Source organism: Astatotilapia calliptera, chromosome 1, assembly GCF_900246225.1.
Source record: "Astatotilapia calliptera chromosome 1, fAstCal1.2, whole genome shotgun sequence".
Taxonomy (NCBI): domain Eukaryota; kingdom Metazoa; phylum Chordata; class Actinopteri; order Cichliformes; family Cichlidae; genus Astatotilapia; species Astatotilapia calliptera.
The window spans coordinates 5303952-5324177 of NC_039302.1; the positions used below are offsets into that span (position 1 = coordinate 5303952).

General features: G+C 43.9%; 1 protein-coding gene across 1 annotated transcript; it reads right to left on the reverse strand.

Annotated features, from left to right (window-relative positions):
• Positions 1-207: 207 nt before the first annotated feature.
• LOC113012233 (uncharacterized) lies at positions 208-2199 on the reverse strand. The gene is made up of 2 exons (XM_026152703.1): positions 1799-2199; positions 208-1335 (listed from the first exon to the last, which is right to left on the reverse strand). The coding sequence occupies exon 2, from the start codon at positions 1329-1331 to the stop codon at positions 240-242; it is 1092 nt and encodes a 363-aa protein (XP_026008488.1). The 5' UTR covers positions 1332-1335; positions 1799-2199; the 3' UTR covers positions 208-239.
• Between the last annotated feature and the right edge of the window lie 18027 nt (positions 2200-20226).

The following is a 20226-nucleotide window of genomic DNA, read 5'->3' on the forward strand; positions in this document are numbered from 1 at the left end:
AGCATGTATGCTGCTGCATGCACTGGCTTCATGCAGAACTCCCTCCACTGTTCCAATGACTTGACCACAGCCGTTTCCTCTGCTTTCAGTAGTAGGGAAGTGGGCAGAATTGTCTGGATTTCTTCTTTGAGTTCTGCAAAAAGGCACTGGACATCTGACAAGATGGCACCATCCCCTTCTATCTTCGCTATTGCTGCTGCAATAGGTTTGAGGATTTTCTGACTGCTAGATACTCTTTCTCAGAACACATCATCCAAGATGACCTTCTTGATGTCACTGTCGATGCCTACAGACTGGGATATGGCCATCTCTTGCAGAGACTCCTTTCCCTCCAGAAGGCTGTCAAACATGATAACAACACCACCCCATCGCGTTATGCTGGGAAGCTTCAGTGTAGTACTCTTATTCTTTTCCTTTTGCTTTGACAGAAATGTAGCGGAAGTTACTTGTTTGCCTTTAACATATTTCAGAACTTGCTTCACTCTCTTATTCAGAGTGTCCATTGTGTTTAGTGCCATTATGTCTTTTAGGAGAAGATTTAGTGTATGGGCTGCACAGCCAATAGTAGTTATATGAGGGTAGGTCTCCTCCACATGTGCCCAGGCAACCTTCATGTTGGCTGCGTTGTCAGTGACCAGTGCAAAAACCTTATCTGGTCCAAGGTCATTGATGATCACTTTTAGCTCATCTGCAATGTATTGGCTTGTGTGTCTGTTTTCCTTTGTGTCTACACTCTTGTAGAACACAGGCTGAGGAGTGGTGATTATGTAGTTAATAATTCCTTGTCCCCTGATATTGGACCATCCATCAGAGATGACTGAAATACAGTCAGCTTGGTCAATGGTCTGTTTCACCTTTGCTTGAACTCGACTGAACTCTTCATCCAGTAGATGAGTAGACAATGCATCTCTGGTTGGGGGAATGTATGCTGGTCGGAGAACATTCAAAAATCTCTTCCAGTACACATTGGATGTCAGCATCAGGGGTGAGCCAGTTGCATAGATTGCACCAGCGGAACACTCATCTGCGTTTTTCTGGCTATTATCATCCATAAAATCAAAGAATCCTCTGATGCCAGAGGGACCAGGAGCTGATGAGTGGGTATCTGACTCTGATACAGCTGAAACAGATTCATTTTCCCCTTGAGTGGAACTCCTGGCTGCTGCATGTGTTGGGCCTTGAGGAATTTTTTTGCACTTTGCAATGTGCTGCTGCATTTTTGTGGCATTCTTCAAATACGTCTTATCACAATACTTACACATATATACAGATTTCCCTTGTACATTAGCTGGTGTAAAATGTCTCCACACATCAGATAGCGCACGTGGCATTTTTCTGTAAAATAAAACAAGAGCTTGTAAAAATGCTAATGCAAGAGATCGTAATAATACAATTGCAATATGATAATAAACAGATATAAATAGTAAGGCTAGCTAAACAACTGGAATGATCTTCAAAACAAAACAACCAAATGAGGAAGCTAGCATCTTCTTTATGTTATACTAGCTATGGCTTATTTAGCATCTAACAGATGCTAGCATTGTATTTAGCATCTAACAGATGCTAGCATTGTATTTAGCATCTAACAGATGCTAGCATTGTATTTAGCATCTAACAGATGCTAGCATTTTATTTAGCATCTAACAGATGCTAGCATTTTATTTAGCATCTTATCATATGCTAGTATTTTATTTAGCATCTTATCAGATTGCTATCTACCAGATTAATACATTTTATGTGATATTCACAATTTAAACATTTAATGAATATATTTTCCCATAATATCATCAAAACTTACCTCACTTGTTAAGTCCACAGGCTCAAATGTGTGCCTTTAATACTCTTTGTCCTTCGGGCTCAAAAGTGTGGTCCATGTGTACATGTGATGGAGGCATGCACAGTGCCAGTAGGTGGTCTCAATAGCCATGCAGCAAGCTTGTGCTCTGTACATGTGATTAAGGAATGGCATGGATATTCAAGTGTATTTGAATTGCATTTGTTTGTTTTTGTCAATACTATGCTAAAATATACTTTGCTCAACTATATTTAAGTTCCCTAAGAAGAGCCAACCTTCAATTTTGAAAATTCCCACTTTATTCCCATAAATTCCCGTTAATTCCCGTTTATTCCCATAAATTCCCGTTAATTCCCATGGAAAGATTCCATCTTTGAAAATTCCGGGAATTTTGCAACCCTAATCTTAAATGACTGTTCAGTACAGAAATGAAGCCCAACAATCATGTTTTACTGTCCTGTGGTCTCAGCCTCAGATACTTATCAAATCACACAAAGCTCTTGTAGAAACAAACAGATGAACAAAATATGTTCTCCTTAATTTCTGTCAAACAAAGCTGTATGACACGTTTCCAGCGGTTAGTATCATGGTTGCTAGGCAACCTGGGAAGCACAACGGAGACTAGACCGTCCCATACAGCCCATGTGTTTGCAACAAACTTGCCGTTTATTTTGCAAATTGAGCTCAACACTGCCCCTAGCGTCCTGGAGCACTTCCGTTGTGATTTGGAGTTTGCATGTGTTTTGTATTTTGTACGTGTTTTGGAGTTTGCATGTGTTTTGGAGTTTGCATGTGTTTTGTATTTTGTATGTGTTTTGGATTTTGTACGTGTTTTGGAGTTTGCATGTGTTTTGGATTTTGTACGTGTTTTGGAGTTTGTGCGTGCTATTTGGAATTTGTAAGTGTTTTGGAGTTTGTACATGCTTTGTCTCTAGGGGCCACCGTATCTAAGGACAGTGCTAGCAAGCACTCTCTGCTTACGACCAAAAATAAAAACATGGGAAGTTTTAGGAGTGACAGCGAGAGAGAAAGAGAGAGAGCAGAAAAAGAGAGAGTGAGTTTTGAGGCAAGTTTATTTATATAGCACAATTCAACAACAAGGTGATTCAAAGTGCTTTACAGAGACATTAAAAAACAAAAACAAATAAAAAGAATGATTTAAAATTGATTAAAAAAAAACAGTAGGTAAAATCAGAACAGTAGATAAAATCAGTAGTTAAAATGTAAATTTTGAAATTTAAGCTTAAAAGTGTGGATTTGCTGTTTTATTCAAATGCAGCTGAGAACAGGTGAGTCTTCAACCTGGATTTAAATAAACTGAGTGTTTCAGCTGATCTGAGGCTTTCTGGGAGTTTGTTCCAGATATATGGAGCATAAAAGCTGAATGCAGCTTCTCCGTGTCTGGTTCTGACTCTGGGAACTGATAAAAAAAACGGATCCAGACGACCTGAGAGATCTGGAAGGTTCATACTGGGTCAGGAGGTCACTGATGTATTTTGGTCCTAAACCATTCAGAGCTTTATACAGCATCAGAACTTTAAAGTCTATCCTCTGACGGACAGGCAGCCAGTGTAAAGACCTCAGAGCTGGACTGATGTGGTCCAATGTTTTGGTCTTAGTGAGGACTCGAGCAGCAGAGTTCTGAATGAGCTGTAGTTGTCTGACTGATTTTTCTTTTTTTTGTTGGTAGACCTGTAAAGATGCTTTTACAGTAATCAAGCCTACTAAAGATGAATGCATGGACTAGTTTTTCCAGTTCCCGTTGAGACATCAGATCTTTTATCCTTGAAATATTCTTGAGGTTATAGTAAGCTGACTTTGTTATTGTCTTAATGTGTTTAGGTCTGCATCCATCACTACACCCAAATTTCTCACCTGGTTTGTGGTTTTTAGGTGTATAGATTGAAGTTCTCTGGTGACCTGTAATTGTTTTTCTTTGGCACCAAAGACTTCAGTTTGTTTTTGTTTAGCTGGAGAATATTGTGGCACAACCAGTCATTAATTTCTTCAGTGCATTTACCAAGAGCCTGTACAGGGCCTCGGTCTCCTGGTGACATTGTGATATATATTTGTGTGTCATCTGCATAGCTGTGAAAGTTTATTTTGTTGTTCTTTATAATCTGTCTGGAACCTTCATTCTCCTCCTCATCAGCACGACTGTGTCTGGACTGGGATCAGTGGTGTCAAGGCATTACTGGTACATCCTCAATCATTGCACTTGGCAGGAGGCCCAGAGCTACTGTAGAGGGTAGGTTTTCATTTATTTAAATCTCTTGGCTCTTGACGAAGCCGGTCGCACTTTTCTCCTCTCCCTTTCCCTTATTTTCCCTGCTTCTTGTGTCCTTGTCTAATCTTGTCTACTTTCTACTCTTGCCCTGGAACACTCTCTCACAGTCTGTTCTCTAAAACCTAAAAGAGGAATTATGGATTTGATCAACTGGTCCCTGAATGCAATTGACACCCTCTTCTCAACGAGAAGCCTGGGCTCGGGTGAGCCTGAGTGTCCTGAGTGTTTTTAAAAAAAGTGAAATTGGCTGATCAAAACTCCACAAGGCTGCCCGCTGGGATTGAAGCGATGGGACGGGTCGGGACTTTCCAAAATGGACTCATTGAATGCAGCACGGATAAGATCTTGGAGAAGCTTGAGGCTTCTGTGAGCACTCAGACTAAGACCTCTGAGCAAAAATTGGATAACATCTTGGAGAAGCTCACGGCGGTCGTGAGTTCTCAGAAATTGCTCTTTGAGCGCAGGATTGATAACATCACGGCTCTCCAATGAGAGATCGAGAGACCAGTGTCAGACTGCTAGAACGGCTTTGAAATTCACGAGTTGTTCGCACTAAAGGAAAAACCACCATAATTTCATGCGGATACCATTTCGGCGCCAGCTGTGGTCTCAAGGCTGGAGCTGAACAAAACAAATTCTCACCCTGATAACAGACGGTATTTAGACTGTTCCTCCCCCTACGCAAGGCCACCTGGGTCGGCTGGAACACTGTTTACTTAGCCTGGCAGGGCGAAGGACACTCTCTCAGCTAAACTCAGGACACACACACGCATACACATACACACTCATCCCCCCTCCCTTTCCAAACGCCTTCGATGCTTGTTCCCTCCCGGGGCAGATGGCGGGTTGACTGGACCAGCGCAGACATGCTGCAGGACTGCATGCACTGTCTACACCGGCTCTCTCCTACCCTTACCCACCCCTGTTGCCTGTCTTGGGTTTCTGTGGTGTATTGACAGGCATGTGCTTTTTGTGCCAGGGTCTTTTTTCATTCAGACTGAGCTCCTAATGGGAGAACAGTTTGATTCTCCCATTAGGAGCTCAGTCTGAATGTTTTTTTTTTTCCTATTTCCTACCTCTCTGACATGTATCCCCAATGTGTTGTTTGTGTAAAGTTTGGTCAGAAGGTTCCTTTGTAAGTGAGCATGCGCCATTAGCGTGCTGCCTGCTGTAACCGATAATTTCCTTCAGGATTAATAAAGTATTTTGATTCTGATAGTCCTACTTTCTGAAGCTCTTAAGTCAACATGACACATTGTGATTTGGTTATTCCAGGGCTCTAGACTAACTTTTTAAAGTTAGGCGTACCGGCACAAAAGTTAGGCGCACACAAATTTTACAAGAATTTATATAATATAATGTGTTTTTCTGGATACACTGTGCTTTTTCAGCATTCAAAGATTGATGACACCATGTCAGAGCACTGGCTATGAATTTCAGAAGGATCAGGCCTTAACTTAACAGAAAAGTTAGCAATAGTTCTTTTCCTATTACAGCTACATCCACTTCTGTCGTGCCTAGGCTGCTCACTAGGGCTGGGTATCATCACTGATTTCTATAATCCATTCGATTCCGGTTTTCAAAGTCCCGATTTGATTCAACTTAGCCTCAGACAGAATAAAACACAGAAAAACATGAAGGAGATTTTCCTGGTCTGGCTTTTTATAGCAGATAACCTTAAAAATATTCTACAATGTTCTGCATATAAAGTTTAAATTTCTTCAATATTGAACAGAAAAATAGGCTTTCTTGTCCGAGGTCATTTAAGTGAAAAAAAGAAAAGAAAAGAAAAAGACAGCAGCCGACAGCGCTGTAAACAACGGTAGACTGGTGGGTAATAAGCGAATGAATAATACAGAAAACAGAGATTGGAGACAGGAAACTGTTCTTGAAGTACAGAGAGAGAGAGAGAGGGCTAGCTGTGCATGAAGTGTGATTTTAATAGTCGTGGAAGCAAAACAGAAAAATTTCATGACGACATTGATCAAATGTGAAGTGCAGTTTGCTGCTTCTTTTGCTGCTGGCTCGGTGAATTTTGGTTGAAGAGAGACAAAACCTGCAGCTCAGAATCAGCGCAAAAAGACGCAATCACAGCGCGGACCGGACGCATCAGAATCGCTAAGCTCCGACAGCGTGTCCGTCTACGGGCCGTCGGGTGAGAAAGCCGAGAAAGACAAAGTTGATTCTGATGCGTCGGGTCCGCTCTGTGTTTACGTCTTTGTGTGGAATCCGTGTACCTGCTCTCATTTGCTGTTTGGTTGTTGTTGAAATGGTTTCGTGAGGTTTAATCTGAGAATCTGGCGTTTCTGGCAAAACACAGTTATATTTAAAAGTTGATTCAGGATTTAATGAAATTGATATCGCTTTATTCAAGCTACTCACCTCCCTCTCTCCACCTGCACTTTCAACTGGACCATGGTCAATCAGAGAGGTCCCGCCCCTTACTATCTCTAATTGGTTTAGTCCACGATAGGGGCATAACGTGTGTCTGTTGTTGACCACAGGGAAGGTTGCAGATTTTTTTTTTTTTTTGCTACCCGAACAGTTGGTCGCACAGGTGCAACCAAATATTTTTTTTAGTTGCACCACTGAAAAATATCCAGGAACAGCACAGGCCGGATGGAGCCGTGAGACTGTGCAGAGAGAAAATATTTTATGTGCTATAGGACTCTCGACTAAAAACAACAGCATTAGGGTGGTCACAGAAATCATTAATTTACAAAGGAAAAACTACTTGAATATTTGCATGCATACACTGGTAGTCCAGAGTTTTCATTCAGTCATCATGGGCATTACAAAATAACCCGATTCTTTCTTGTCCAACCATAAAACTTTGTCCCGAAGGCTTTTGGACCCAGCTGTAGGCAGCTGCAAGTTGCAGTTGGCTTTGAAGCATTGACTGTAGAAAACATGGACGACGCGACCCCGCCTCCTACCATTGTGCAAAAATGAAGCCAAAATATCCCGCTTGTGGAGGCTGCCCTCTTGCAAATTTGGAGCCAGAGTCTGCACAGTAGTGACTTGAGGTGGAGCGACTGTGTAATGCTCCCGCCCACACACCCGCTGGACGTGACCGCAAACCAGTGTTGCCAACTTAGCGACTTTGTCGCTATATTTAGCGAGTTTTCAGACCCCCTTAGCGACTTTTTTTCTAAAAAGCGACTAGCAACAAATCTGGCGACTTTTTCTGGTATTATTGGAGACTTATTTATGATGACTTTTTGACGTGAAAACGCATATCGCTCTTACTCTCAACAAGCAGCGGTGCTGCCTTGGGCACCTCACCCGTGCCAAAGCACTCCCAGGCGGAGGATAGTCCTCCTCCAGCTGCTATCAGGGCAGGAGACATTCACACCTGTGCATCCAAACGGCAAATGAATCACGCATGAGCGAAGCCGCTGCTCCCGCACTGACTGTAACACAGTCAGTTCTTCTTTTACTGCTATGCTGTTTTGTGGATCACAAGGTTTAAAACTACTTATAAACACACACTCTCACACACAAAGTAACTCCACCAGAGTGCCAATTTCGGGTGCAGGGTTGGAATTGTGACATTAAAAAACAATAATTGCTAAAAGAAATTTAATTTGTAGTTCTAAATAAATTCTAACTGCATTTAGGACGTTTTTTACTCACTTTATGTCTCTTCCACAATGTTATTTCTCTCTCCAACAACATAGGTTACAATTACATTAGCATGACCATTATGCAAATTAGGCGATGACGTCATTTGGCGACTTCTAGCGACTTTTAGGACAGCCAATAGCGATTTTCCTTACTGAGGAGTTGGCAACACTGCCGCAAACACACCCCCCTACACTTTTTACGTAGCCCGGCTGCTTGAGTTTTTTGCTGGTTTACCGCGACTGACGACTCGTTTAATTAAGGTAAATACAACCATGTCACTGTTATAAAAAAGACACACAGCTTATCATCTTATAGTTCTAAAATCACTCTGTTGTTAATTCATTAGTTAGATTAGCCGCTAGCATACGCACTGTGTTGGAGGCTTGTTGCTAGCTAGTTAGCAATGCTACACACCTGCTACTCTTAATAGTCTTCAACACATGTTTTTTTTATCCATTTTTAGACAGCGATGAGATCAGCTGCACACTCTACAGAGGCCCAGAGTTACTGTTAATATCAAAAATATAATGCTGTCCTTTGAGATTTTAACATAAGACTGTGAGTGTCATGGATCTAAAACTGTTTAAATCTTCAGAGCCCTCTACAGTCTGGTAACATGGAAACTTTAAAAACAGCAGCATGAGGTTTCAGTAGTGTAGTCTAATTTGTTCTTTTAATTTAATAATAGAGTCCATATTATATCAACAGCTACAACACCATCATTAAGTTTGCAGATGACACCACGGTGATTGGCCTCATCAGTGACAACGATGAGGCCGCCTACAGGGAGGAGGTGGATCGTCTGGCTGAGTGGTGTGACACAAACAACCTGCTGCTTAACACCGAGAAGACCAAGGAGCTCATCGTGGACTACAGGAGGAATGCTGACCCACATCCACCCATCCACATTAAGGGGATGGCTGTGGAGCGTGTGAGCAGCTTCAAGTTCCTGGGAGTCCACATCTCCGAGGATCTCACCTGGACGACCAACTGCTCCAAGCTGGTCAAGAAGGCTCACCAGCGCCTCTTCTTCTTGAGGACTCTGAGGAAGAACCACCTGTCCTCAGACATCCTGGTGAACTTCTATTGCTGCACCATCGAGAGCATCCTGACCAACTGTATAACAGTCTGGTACGGGAACTGCTCTGCCTCGGACCGGAAGGCGTTGCAGAGGGTCGTGAAAACTGCCCAGCGCATCGCCGGAGCACCACTTCCTGCCATAAAAGACATCTACAGGAAGCGGTGTCTGAAAAGGGCTGGGAAAATCATCAGAGACCCCAGTCACCCATCACATGGACTCTTCACCCTCCTGCCCTCTGGGAGGCGCTACAGGAGCCTCCGGACTAACGGTGTGTTCACACCGAACGCGATGGACGCGAATAAAACGCCCCAAACGCCCCTAATTTGACGCGTGTACATTCGCGTCTCAACGCGTGTCCAAGAAAAATCCATCGCGCGTCAAAATATGATATTTTGACGCGCGTGAACCGGAAATGTGTGTTCACACCGAACGCGATGGACGCGAATAGAGCGTCAGGTTTACATGTAAAGTCAATGGAAAGGCGCGATGACGCGCGATTGCGGGTCCCGCGAAAATTCGGAAGCAGATTTGCGTCGCGAAAACGCCAAAACGCGTGAAACGTGCGTCAGTGTAGCGCGTCTGGCGCGTTTGACTCGCGAATAAAACCATGCGCGTGAGTTTTTGTGTTGCATTTTGTGCATACGCGCGTTTCGCGTCTACCGCTCGAGTTGGAAAAATCTGAACTCCAGCGTCAAATCGCGCCGCGACAACCAATCAGGAGCCTGGTGACGTGGCTGTTACCTAGGTCAAAGGGGCAGATCCAGCCAAAGCCTTTCATACTTCAATGGAGGGGAAGGCTAATCAATGCGGTAGCAAACAACTCGGAGCTGTACAACACCAGCTGCTTTCAGTACCGAGACAGGAATAAAAAGGACCGAGCTTGGAGGAAGATATGTGAAGAGATCGGGCAACCTGGTAAGTTCATTCATTTCTCTTTTGAAAGTTTTCACTGACCCGGGGAAGCAGCACAAAAGCTAGCAAGCCACCGCTATTTTCCCACTGACGTACAAATACCGTTCTGCTTTTATGCATGTTATCATTTAGGAATATATTTTATTGTTTATTAATAAACAGCACACAGTGGTCCCGCTGTTCATCCGTCACTGCTTTGCTTTTTCGCTGATTTTTTATTGCACAGTACAACATTGCATTCTGCAGCCTGATTGACAAATCTCCTGCGCTTGCCAAATTTATCACGTTTGGTTTTGATAACCATCGCGTCCAATAGAAAAAACAGCACAAAAACACCCATAACTATGAGCCTCATTCGGAAATAGACACCTGCACCGTGAGGGAAAAAGGCGCACGAAAGTGGCGGGCAGATGAAGACAAACCGCGGCATAATAATACTTTTACGTTTTGCAATCTACAAAGGTTTGCACTTTGAGAATCAATTGTGAGAACTGTGACCAGGGGCTAGTTATTCTGAGAACCCCTGCAATAAATGAGGGACCACTGTCTACTCTACGATTATTATATCCAACCTGTTAACATTTAATACTGTATTGATAGAACCAACTGATTCTGCAGCAGAGCATCCCCAGTCCCTGAGCTCCTGCTGCTGCACCCACAGATATGTACAGCAAGCACTGATACCTTTTTAGTCGGTGGGATTGCCTTGTGATCACCTTTACTAAATATCTACAACCAATCTGATTATATCCTGTTATTGTTTTTTTTTTTTTTTTCAATGTTGAAATTAAAATCTAGTAGCAGTCTGTTATATTCTGGTCTCATTCACGACAGACTCCAGAATATCTATTTCCTACCCAACGGGGTAGTAAGTTTTATTAACAAGTCATGCGACTCAGATTGGTCCTCTGCCATGTACAATAGCAACATACAGCCTAACCATCCTTACTTGTGTGACACTCTAAAACGTCCGTGCAGCAACACAATCTATTGTGGAACAAAACATCTTGCAAACAATAATTCACATTATTACATCCCTTCTCTTTTTTTTTTTTTTTTTTTTGGAAAAAACAGAAGTCCTTTTGTTTTGATTTGTCCTTCTTCTCACTGAGGGTGATAACAATATGAAACACTCAAAGAATACAAAAGCATTCCACTTATTCCAACATGTACATTTCTGTAAGCTGTAGTGAACATCAATATCCACAGAATACACAACTCTTCCCCTCAAACAATAAACAATAAATCCTCATTATGCAACATAGTCTTTGTACCTAAGTGGTGGAACCACTTTGCGGCCTGACCTTGTCCTGACACCCCCTGTTACCTCGTCAGTCTTGATCTGCCGCTCACGAGTGTCTGAGGGAGCTGTCACTGACCTGGTCAGTGCCCCGGTGTCCGTTATGGCATTTTCCTGATCCACCACGCCTGCATGTCTCAGGTGCCTCCGATTCCTCCTCAGGACACTTCCAGAGTCCAACTGAACCTCATAGGACCTCGGGTCAACAGTCCCAATCACCACTCCCCTGCTCCAAGTGGAATGGCGGTCAAAAGGCTGAACTCTGACACTGTCCCCTAGCTTCAAAGAGTCCATGTCTCGTGCTGATCGGTCATAGCACAGTTTTTGGCGCTTCTGTTTCCTCTCCAACTCCCGCCGGGCTGGAATGACTTTTGGCCTTAGCAGGCTCGTCCTGGTTGGCAAAAGCGTCTGTGTCCTCCTGCTGAGCAGCCTCTGAGCTGGGCTGGTCTCCAGGCCTTGTGATGGTGTATTGCGATGGTCCAGAATCGCAAGATACGGGTCTTGCCCTGCCAGTTTTGCCTTTAGCAGCAGCCTCTTTGCTGTCTTTACTGCTGATTCTGCCTTCCCGTTACTCTGAGGGTAACCTGGCGAAGATGTTTTATGCTGGAAACCCCACAGTCGACTAAATCTCAGAAACTCACCGGACATATATTGTGGTCCATTATCTGAAACAACAATGTCCGGGATGCCCTGTCTGGCAAAGTGAGCCTTCAGCTTTCTAATCACTGTGGTGGACTTAGTGTCCGGGAGATAGTCAATTTCCCAGAAGTTTGAATAGTAGTCCACTGTGATAAGGTAGTCCTTGTTGTCAAACATAAACAGGTCCGAGCCCACCTTAGCCCATGGTCTAGTCGGGATCTCATGTGGGACCAAGGTCTCTTTCTGCTGTCTGTAGTCGACTGACCTGCAGATGTCACACTTAGTCACATAAGTCTTAATTTGTTCGTTCATGCCTGGCCAATATACACACTCTCTGGCTCTCCTTAGACAACCTTCTACACCTAGGTGTGTCGAGTGTAGTCTAGTTATGATCTCCTGTCTCATGGTAGTCGGGACAACAACACGTTCACCTCTAAACACAAGTCCATCCTGACTACTCAGTTCATCCTGGAATGAGAAGTATGGTCTGATGTCACCGTCAGTGTCTCTTTTGTCTGTCGGCCAACCTCTGTGAATTGTATCTATGAGGATCTGTAGTGCTTTGTCGTCTTGTGTAGCAGTCCTTATGCTGTTTAGTCTGTCAGGTGAGATGGGTGCATGAGTGACCATGTTAATGCTCTCTATCTCCTCCTCTATGGAGCCCTGTGGTGAGCACTCTGGAAGATATGCCCTACTCAACGTGTCTGCTAATAACATGTCTTTGCCTGGCACATACACCACATCTATGTCATATTTCTGAATGCGCATAAGCATCCTTTGCAACCGTTTGGGTGCGCTCAGCAGTGGTTTTCTTACTATGGTCTCTAAGGGTTTGTGATCACTGTGTACCACCACTTTACGACCATATGTGTACTGATGAAACTTCTCCATGCTGAAAACTACAGCCAAAAGCTCCTTTTCGATCTGGGCATAACCCTGCTCTGTACGTGTAAGTGCTCTACTCGCAAAAACCACAGGCTTACCCGTCTGCATGAGTGCTGCACCTAACCCTTTGTCAGAAGCGTCACATTGTACTGTCAGCTCTTCCTCTGGGCAGTAGTATTTCAGGACTGGAGCCTCTGCTATAGTCTCTTTCAGTCTCTGGAATGCGTCTTCATGTCGAGTCGTCCAGTTCCACTCACTGTCTTTGTGTGTCAGTTGTCTCAGTAAGTCGCAATGGTCAGACAGATGTGGGCAAAACTTTGCTAAGTAGTTCACCATACCTAACAGTCTCTGTACTGCCTTCACGTCTGTAGGTCTGGGCATTTTTTCTATGGCCCTAACCTTCTCTGGGTCTATTTTCAGACCGTTGCATGTCAGCTGATGTCCAATGTACGTGGTCTCCTTCTGTTTAAGTTTGAACTTGTCTGCGTTCAACTTAATGTTTTTCTGCCTGCAACGAGTCAAAAACTGTCTCAGCTTCTCGTCATGGTCACGTACTGCTCCAGCATCTGTGTCCCCCTGACCCGTGATCAGCACATCATCTGCAATGATGTAGATCCCTGCCAGTCCATCCAAAGCTTGTGTGAGCTTCCTCTGGAACACTTCCGGAGCTGGGCTTATCCCCATTGGCATCCTCAGCCATCTGTAGCGTCCAAATGGAGTTGAAAATGTTGTCAGGTAGCTCGACGACTCCTCCAGTTTCACGTGCCAGAATCCACTCTTCACATCGCAGACAGAGAACACTTTAGCCTTTGACAGATCTGGCAAAATGTCCTCAATGGTGGGCAATGGGAAGTGGCTCCGTTGTAGGGCTTTGTTTAGGGGTTTTGGATCTATGCACACTCTTAAGTCCCCACTCTGCTTTTGGACCACAACCATCCCACTGATCCAGTCTGTGCTGCATTCTACTGGTGTAATGATCCCTCTGCGCTGAAGATCTTGCAGCTCCTTTTTTAACGGCTTTATCATTGCAATAGGGACACGCCGTTTTGGTAACTGCACTGGTTTCACAGTTTCATCCACCTCGAGCCTTAACTCTCCCTCCAAACAGCCATCTCCCGTGAAGACATCGGCATACTCTGTTTTAATCTGATCCATATTCCACTCATTGGCTGTTGGGTGCTCTGAAGTAACGATGCTGTCCAGTTTCAAGATGTTTTCATAGTGTACTTTTATGAGTTTCATCGCTTCGCTGGCTCTCTTGCCCAGCAGTGGTACTTTACAGTCTTTGTCAACCACTTGAAACTCCAACCGATACAGTTTCTGATTTCTCGGGTTACGTAGCTTAACTTTGCATTTTCCCAACGGCTTTATCTTACTTTTGTTGTACATCATCAACACTGTTTGTGTGTCCTCCAACTGTGTGTTCGGGCTTAGCATGTGGATTGGCATTACATTACAACTGGCACCACAGTCAATCTGAAAATTTACAATCTCTTTGCCCATCAGCATGCCTGCAAAGAGTTGAGTGCCTCTCACTTTGTCAGTGTTCTTTGTAGTTGAAACATGTGCGTCTGCCTCTGTAACACAGAGAACGTCCTCATACTCATCACTCTCACATGCTGTCACGTTGTGTACATTCGTCCTTCTCTTCTGCTCTGAACGTGCCATGCATTTAACTGCAAAGTGGTTTTCTCTGCCACACTTTTTACATTTCTTCCTGTATGCTGGACATTTTTCTTTCTTTTTTTCATGTGTTCTGCCACAAAACTTACAGTCCACTGCGTCGCCGATCCGTTTCTGGCGCACAGCTCCACGCACAGCATGCACCTCCTCCACTGCAGCTCCCGAAATGGTTTTGCTGTTTTCCCGCGACAGCTCCGCGGCTCTGCAGTGCTGTATGCATGCATCCAGTGTCATGTTTTTCTCACGCAGCAGTCTCTCCCTCAGACTCGGGTTGTGAAGTCCACATACAATCCTGTCACGAATCAGTGAGTCCCTTATTACTCCAAAATTGCACGTTTTTGTCAGCAGCTTTAACTCCGTCACATAGCTGTCGATTGTCTCACTGGCGCCTTGGTTTCTCGTGAAGAACCGATAACGCTCCACAGTTTCATTAACTACAGGATTGCAATGATTGTCAAACTTCTCAATAATGTCCTTAACTGTCCACCGATCTCTCGCTGTGTCGCCCATTAGAGTGTCTAGCAGCTCCCTGCCGCTCTCACCAACGAGATAACTGAACAAGCTTACTTTTTTCTGTTCGCCGTCTGAGTCCATGGTCAGCTCCACATAGAGCATAAACTCGTCCCTCCAGGTCTTCCATGTCCGTGATAGGTTACTGGAGTCCAATACCAGCGTCGGCGGCGATTTAAGGCCCTCCATGCCTCGCGGCGGTGCTAACTCGATTAGCCGCTAGTTGCTCACCGCTCCGACAGGCGTCTCTCGGGGGTTCACTCCGGCCGTGCAGCTTGCTCCGCTGTCCGCTCCGCTGCCACCATGTTATATTCTGGTCTCATTCACGACAGACTCCAGAATATCTATTTCCTACCCAACGGGGTAGTAAGTTTTATTAACAAGTCATGCGACTCAGATTGGTCCTCTGCCATGTACAATAGCAACATACAGCCTAACCATCCTTACTTGTGTGACACTCTAAAACGTCCGTGCAGCAACACAATCTATTGTGGAACAAAACATCTTGCAAACAATAATTCACATTATTACACAGTCTTCTCATTTCTTTGTGTTTTGTGCTGTTTTACAGGCCCACAGAGGAGGACGGCTCCGAGGCAGATGAGGGACGGGTCCCAGGACGGACCATCGGCGGTGGAGCTGGCCATCCTGGAGTCCCTGAAGAGGCCACACCAGTCTCCAATGGAGCATTTCCTCCTCAGCCTTGTTCCTGCTCTGGAGAGCAGCTGGTCCTTTTTATTCCTGTCTCTCTGTAAATTCTTATATTTTATATATTTATGTTTAATGTTTTTCTGTGTGAGAATTTTAATATTATTTCAAATAAATGTTTATAATGACTAATGTCTCAGTTCTACTACACAGCAAATGTTGGCACACGACTTGACACATGTAGAATTTATTTCATATTATACTAATGACAAAATATACTGATACAGTGGGATGCAGAAGTTTGGGCAACTTTGTTAATAGACATTAATTTCCTGTATAAATTGTTGGTTGTTACAATAAAAAATGTCAGTTAAATATCATACAGGAGACACACACAGTGATATTTGAGAAGTGAAAAGAAGTTTACTGGATTTACAGAAAGTGTGCAATAATTGTTTAAACAAAATCAAGCAGGTGCATCAATTTGGGCACCACAAAAAAGAAATGAAATGAATATTTAGTGTATATCAATGTGTGTGTCTCCTATATGATATATGGGGTGCCTTTGTCTGGATGTGCTTCCCATCCAGAGCTGCACAGCACAGAGGAAAGTTCCAGCGCTCCTGGAATCCCTCTGTGATGGACCGCCAGTCTCCAGGTGAAGGCACAGCCATGAAGTCGTCCACTAGACAGTCCCAGATGGACGTCGCTGCCTGGGGGGTGATCTGGCTCACCGTGGACACACCGACTCTGAAACTGAACGCGATGGTCCTGAAGGAGTCCCCGGTGACAAGGAACCTGGACAAAATTGTTCAAAATCAGTATTATGTGTACTGCAGTTACAAAATACATTATTCAAATTCCAAAATACTTTTGTGATGTCAGATTTAAATCACAAAACATGAATCTTACATAAAACCAAAATGTATATTAGATAATATCTAAAACAGTTGTGTTTTGTTTTAACTTTAACATATCATAATTTGATTGGTAGCAACTTTTGCCACTACAGTGAGCCAATCACTCACAATTCCTAAACATGTCAATCAGGTAGGAATGAAGAGAGACATTAATAGAAATAAAGAGTTGTATGTTGACATGTAGCCCTTTCCTTGCTTAAATCATTAATATTTTTGAAAAATTAATCTGTGATAAGACATAGCTTATCAAGATAGAACCATGTAACTAGAGATGAACCAAACTGTTCACAGTTTTATCTAACTCTGTTTTAATAAAGGCTGTGACCCCTGCTATAGAGTCTGACAGCTGCAGGGATTATATACAAATATTCAACTATCCCAGAATTAAACCAGGTCTAAATAAAAAGGAGTGAGTATCACTACAAGGTTAACTCAGTGGTGCTAATGCTACAGTTTGATATCAGCAAACACCGAGCGCATACATTGATGTGACACCACAGCCATGCTATCATGCAAACACTGATAACAGCATAAATCGAATTAAATCGGGACTTGATGAGACCTTCTGAGTATCACTAGAAATATTATAAAGAGTCGTCTCTGTACCACAGTTTGCTTTCAGTAAACACCGACAGCATTCACTGTTAGCATAGCACATCCATGTTAGCAGTGTATAACTGGATGGATTAGCATATTAGCACAGATATCAATAAAGGACTACCGTATTAAATAGTTTTACTAACCTCAGGCAGACGGACAGGCGCTCTGCAGGTGGGATTGAGCGTCTGTAGTTGGTGTCTAGGCGGGCGATGCTGGGACCGACGAGGGAAAGCAGGTCCTCAAACTGGCCGACGGTGATAGCGCTGGAATCGGCCGTCATCCAGGCGCAGCTCCTGGAGCAAGTGGTGAAACTCACCAAACTGCTCATGCCTCTGGAGGACGTCTTTTACGCTGCTGCTCTGCTCTCCACAGTACATAGAGAAGGGAGACTCTCTCTTCAAGCGCTAGCTCGATAGCTGCCATCTTGCAAAGATACCAGTCTGGCACAACTCCCTCCCACATTCCTCCCACATTTCCGGTTCACGCGCGTCAAACGATGGATTTTTCTTGGACACGCGTTGAGACGCGAATGTACACGCGTCAAATTAGGGGCGTTTGGGGCGTTTTATTCGCGTCCATCGCGTTCGGTGTGAACACACCGTTAGTCCGAACGCGATGGACGCGAATAAAACGCCCCAAACGTGTTCACACCGAACGCGATGGACGCGAATAAAACGCCCCAAACGCCCCTAATTTGACGCGTGTACATTCGCGTCTCAACGCGTGTCCAAGAAAAATCCATCGCACGTCGCGTGAACCGGAAATGTGGGAGGAATGTGGGAGGGAGTTGTGCCAGACCGGTATCTTTGCAAGATGGCAGCTATCGAGCTAGCACTTGAAGAGAGAGTCTCCCTTCTCTATGTACTGTGGAGAGCAGAGCAGCAGCGTAAAAGACGTCCTCGCCGTACCTGGGTCCATCAGGTCCTCCAGAGGCATGAGCAGTTTGGTGAGTTTCACCACTTGCTCCAGGAGCTGCGCCTGGATGACGGCCGATTCCAGCGCTATCACCGTCGGCCAGTTTGAGGACCTGCTTTCCCTCGTCGGTCCCAGCATCGCCCGCCTAGACACCAACTACAGACGCTCAATCCCACCTGCAGAGCGCCTGTCCGTCTGCCTGAGGTTAGTAAAACTATTTAATACGGTAGTCCTTTATTGATATCTGTGCTAATATGCTAATCCATCCAGTTATACACTGCTAACATGGATGTGCTATGCTAACAGTGAATGCTGTCGGTGTTTACTGAAAGCAAACTGTGGTACAGAGACGACTCTTTATAATATTTCTAGTGATACTCAGAAGGTCTCATCAAGTCCCGATTTAATTCGATTTATGCTGTTATCAGTGTTTGCATGATAGCATGGCTGTGGTGTCACATCAATGTATGCGCTCGGTGTTTGCTGATATCAAACTGTAGCATTATGACCACTGAGTTAACCTTTGTAGTGATACTCACTCCTTTTTATTTAGACCTGGTTTAATTCTGGGATAGTTGAATATTTGTATATAATCCCTGCAGCTGTCAGACTCTATAGCAGGGGTCACAGCCTTTATTAAAACAGAGTTAGATAAAACTGTGAACAGTTTGTTCATCTCTAGTTACATGGTTCTATCTTGATAAGCTGTCTTATCACAGATTAATTTTTCAAAAATATTAATGATTTAAGCAAGGAAAGGGCTACATGTCAACATACAACTCTTTATTTCTATTAATGTCTTACTTCATTCCTACCTGATTGACATGTTTAGGAATTATGAGTGATTGGCTCACTGTAGTGGCAAAAGTTGCTACCAATCAAATTATGATATGTTAAAGTTAAAACAAAACACAACTGTTTTAGATATTATCTAATATACATTTTGTAATTATCCTTATAATTACAAAAGGTTTTATGTAAGATTCATGTTTTGTGATTTAAATCTGACATCACAAAAGTATTTTGGAATTTGAATAATGTATTTTGTAACTGCAGTACACATAATACTGATTTTGAACAATTTTGTCCAGGTTCCTTGTCACCGGGGACTCCTTCAGGACCATCGCGTTCAGTTTCAGAGTCGGTGTGTCCACGGTGAGCCAGATCACCCCCCAGGCAGCGACGTCCATCTGGGACTGTCTAGTGGACGACTTCATGGCTGTGCCTTCACCTGGAGACTGGCGGTCCATCACAGAGGGATTCCAGGAGCCCTGGAACTTTCCTCTGTGCTGTGCAGCTCTGGATGGGAAGCACATCCAGACAAAGGCACCCCATATATCATATAGGAGACACACACATTGATATACACTGTTAAGGTTCAAAATATTGGGGATGGAGACAAGAGAAAAAACCACAATAACAACACTGGTCCGGCCGGGTTGAGTCAAACGATGATTTAATGATCACACACGTGGGAGATGGACACTGATGCAGACAGCCTCAAAATCTCAAAATGGTGGAGCATTGCTCAAACTTTTATAGCCTCTGGTGCCTCCACCTTATCATAAAAAGCCTAAACATTCACATGCTTTCTCTCACACAGCGCCTGAGCTACGACCTTGGCTCCCTGTTTATCTGCTCCTGCTGAAATGGGGCAGAAAACTCCAGCACACTCTGTTCTCTTCTACTCAGACAAATTAGACAATAACCTTCTGCGAACAGTATTTCTTATAACTCAGCAATATAATGCATCATAAAACAATATCATTCATTCACAACAAGTCAGCAATTTAATGTAATGCAAATCAGTTTAACTAATGCAATAGTTATCAGCTTCTTCTAATTCAGGAGAATAATGCAAACTAAAACTACATAATAATTCACAGTCTTTAATTAGGGGTATAACATGGCATAAAATAATATCATAATTTTACAATTCCCCCTGATGAGGTCATTAGAATAATGACCTCACAAACACCCTGTAGCCCAGTGTGGCCGGGTTCATCTCTTCTCACTCCTGAGGTCCTTTGTCCCCCTGACGGGCAAACCATATGTAAGATGACCTCTGTGTTTGCGCAAGTCAGGTGCAAGAAAAACTAGGATTCCAACAGTAGCAGGTCCAGATGACAATCTCCTTGTCTCCCACTGCTTTCAGCCTTTATTCTATTGCTGCAGCTACCAGTGTCGTCCAGTTGGGTGATCCTCTGCTCTTAATTCTTCAACCTTAGGGGTTAGACAACCCTTCAGTCGTAACACAGATCAGGGGATTATTCTGCTCCGATTTCAAACAACGATCTATGTATTCTCCAGAAAAAGGAACAGGAAGGTGTCCCCTTTTTGCCCAAAAGCCTCTCGAACTTCGTTGGTCTGGTGTTCCCGGATTTCCGCCAACCCCTTCATGGTTATTGCTGTGTTTATGGGATC